This window comes from Saprolegnia parasitica, assembly GCF_000151545.1.
Source record: "Saprolegnia parasitica CBS 223.65 unplaced genomic scaffold supercont2.1306, whole genome shotgun sequence".
Classification (NCBI taxonomy): Eukaryota; Oomycota; class Saprolegniomycetes; order Saprolegniales; family Saprolegniaceae; genus Saprolegnia; species Saprolegnia parasitica.
The window spans coordinates 1-2151 of record NW_012157700.1 but is presented as its reverse complement, the minus strand read 5'-3'; the positions used below and the strand labels follow the sequence as shown (position 1 = coordinate 2151).

General features: G+C 58.8%; 1 protein-coding gene across 1 annotated transcript; it reads right to left on the bottom strand.

Annotated features, from left to right (window-relative positions):
- Positions 1 to 22: 22 nt before the first annotated feature.
- On the bottom strand, positions 23 to 1618 carry SPRG_18579 (hypothetical protein; the record flags this gene model as incomplete). Its single annotated transcript, XM_012358017.1, has 1 exon — positions 23 to 1618. A coding segment is annotated over one exon (1596 nt), but the record flags the coding sequence as incomplete, so codon positions are not given.
- Positions 1619 to 2151: the final 533 nt, after the last annotated feature.

The window sequence follows — 2151 nt, the reverse complement described above, 5'->3', positions numbered from 1 at the left end:
CGACATTCGAGATTAATGCGACGCTGCCGACGTCCCCTTGGAACGAGAGCACTTCCCGACGCCCCAGCGCCCAGTCGGCGAGGAACATCCAGCCAAAAAACGTAAACGACGGCTCCAGTAGTGGCTGCCGAAGCACGCGCCACGTGCCGTTCGCGGTCGTTGCATATTGCATCAACCCAAGGCCGAGGCCGACATCGTGCCGTGCGGCCGACCAATCAGTGATTGCCACGTGGGCGGGCCAGATTGCATCGACGCTGTTGAGCGCGGCCAAACACGTGGCTAGCGAGGAAGGCGCTGCCGCAGCACAACGAGTCTCGCTCGACAGTGTGCTGATGGTGGCAACATGGGCGACAAGAAGCGCGAGCGGGTCGAGCACCACCTCGAGTGGTTTGGGTGCTGAGCAGTCGTTTGTAAAGTCAAACGACTGCTGCACGTACGATGTAGCTGGCAACGCGACACATAGCGGGTTGCCGCCATAATAGTTGTAGCCGAGCCACGCGAGTGGCATCAGTTGAATCGGTGTAGCCGGCGACACAAGAGCGGCCACGTCGTTGGCGGCAGTGACACGAAGCGCGGCAACGGCCTTCAGAAGCGATATTGGGACGGGAACATGGAGGCTGTCGACACTCTGGAAGGGGCCAATGAGGCGGCGAAATTGGGCGGCTTGGGCGGCAAACTGCCCGGGCACATTCGTGTTGCCGTGCATGACCTCGACGTCGAGCGCCGGGAGGTCTACCGAGATGTTGGCGAGAAAGTACCGTGACGAGCCCCGGATCAGGCTGCGGTTGAACATTTGGTTTTGCCAGAGGTTGTTGAGCGGCAGCCAGAAAAGAATCACCGATGTCCACGGCCCCGCGCCTTGCGGTACGTCCTTGAGCGTCAAGAGCTGCGGCATGCCGAGTGCATTCTGCATGACCATTGTCTCGGTCACGCCCGGTCGATACCGGTTCTGCCACTGTAGTTCAAACGAACGCAAGTTATGGCGTCGCCAGTAGATGAGTTCGTCGGCCACCGATGTCATGGCACGCGCCGTCGCTACGCCGCGGAGGAACAACCGGCCGTGGCTTGTCTCTTGTAGTGCGAGCTCGACGGCGACGGTAAACGGACCATTTTCACCGCCCCAGACCGCTACATAGTCGGTCCACACCACATTGCGCAACGTGGCTTCCATATAAACGGCTGCGTTTGTCGCATAGCTCTCTTCGCACCGGCGCTGCCGCAGCTCCGTGTGGGCGACTTGAAACGTTTTGTTGAAGTCGACCCAGCAGTGCTGCACACACATGCGCATCGACCAGCGCGCGCTGAGAAGACGCAGCTGCGGCACTGCGTACTCGATCGACGTCAGCTCACTAAAGACAATGCGCCGAGCGTACGTTGGCGGGATTGTGGTGGAGGATGCCGTCGCCGACGCGTAGACCTTGTTGACGGTCGCGTCGGCGGCGTAGACATTAAGGGCACTGGCGCGTGTTAGCATCAGCTGCGCGTTGATGACGTCGATGAGGAAGGCTTCGTGGCGCGCCGGCGAGTACCCCGCCCACCAGAGGTCGTTGGCGAGGCTGGGCGAGAGGAGGGAGAGGTACCAGAGACCAGTGCCTAGCGAGACGAGAACGTACAGCATGCCGGCTAGGGCAAAGGCGCGTTGCCTCGCCGTGGGCGGAGTGGGCACCTGCGCCGCAGATGGTGCGACTGCCATCGAGCGCATTAGCATGCTACTGCGACGCGACAGGCGGTGCGATGAAACCGAGCAGTCGAGAAACCGTTTAGGCTAACGTAGTTAGTTGGATTTCCCACCAGGCCACAAGAAGCAATGCTGGGTAGTGTATGAAGAGCAAGGGAAATAATCATTTCGGATTGCATTTGTTTATAGCACCGTATATGGCGCTAGTACTCGAGGTTTGGTTTACATGTGGAAATGATGGACAAGTTGTCTGCCTCATCCCATGCGTTTTTGAAGCTCCATGAAGACAATCCCAGTGGCACCGACCTCTTCGCTCTAACAATAAAAAGGGTGACGCAGGTAATCTCAGTCACGCCAATGGCACGCGTACTAATACCTGCAGAAGGACAAACGGGCCTTGGAGCTTCTCGAGAAATGTCGCTTCCCTAATGGCCATAGCGGTGCATGGTAGCACCATGCTTCTATACCATCGT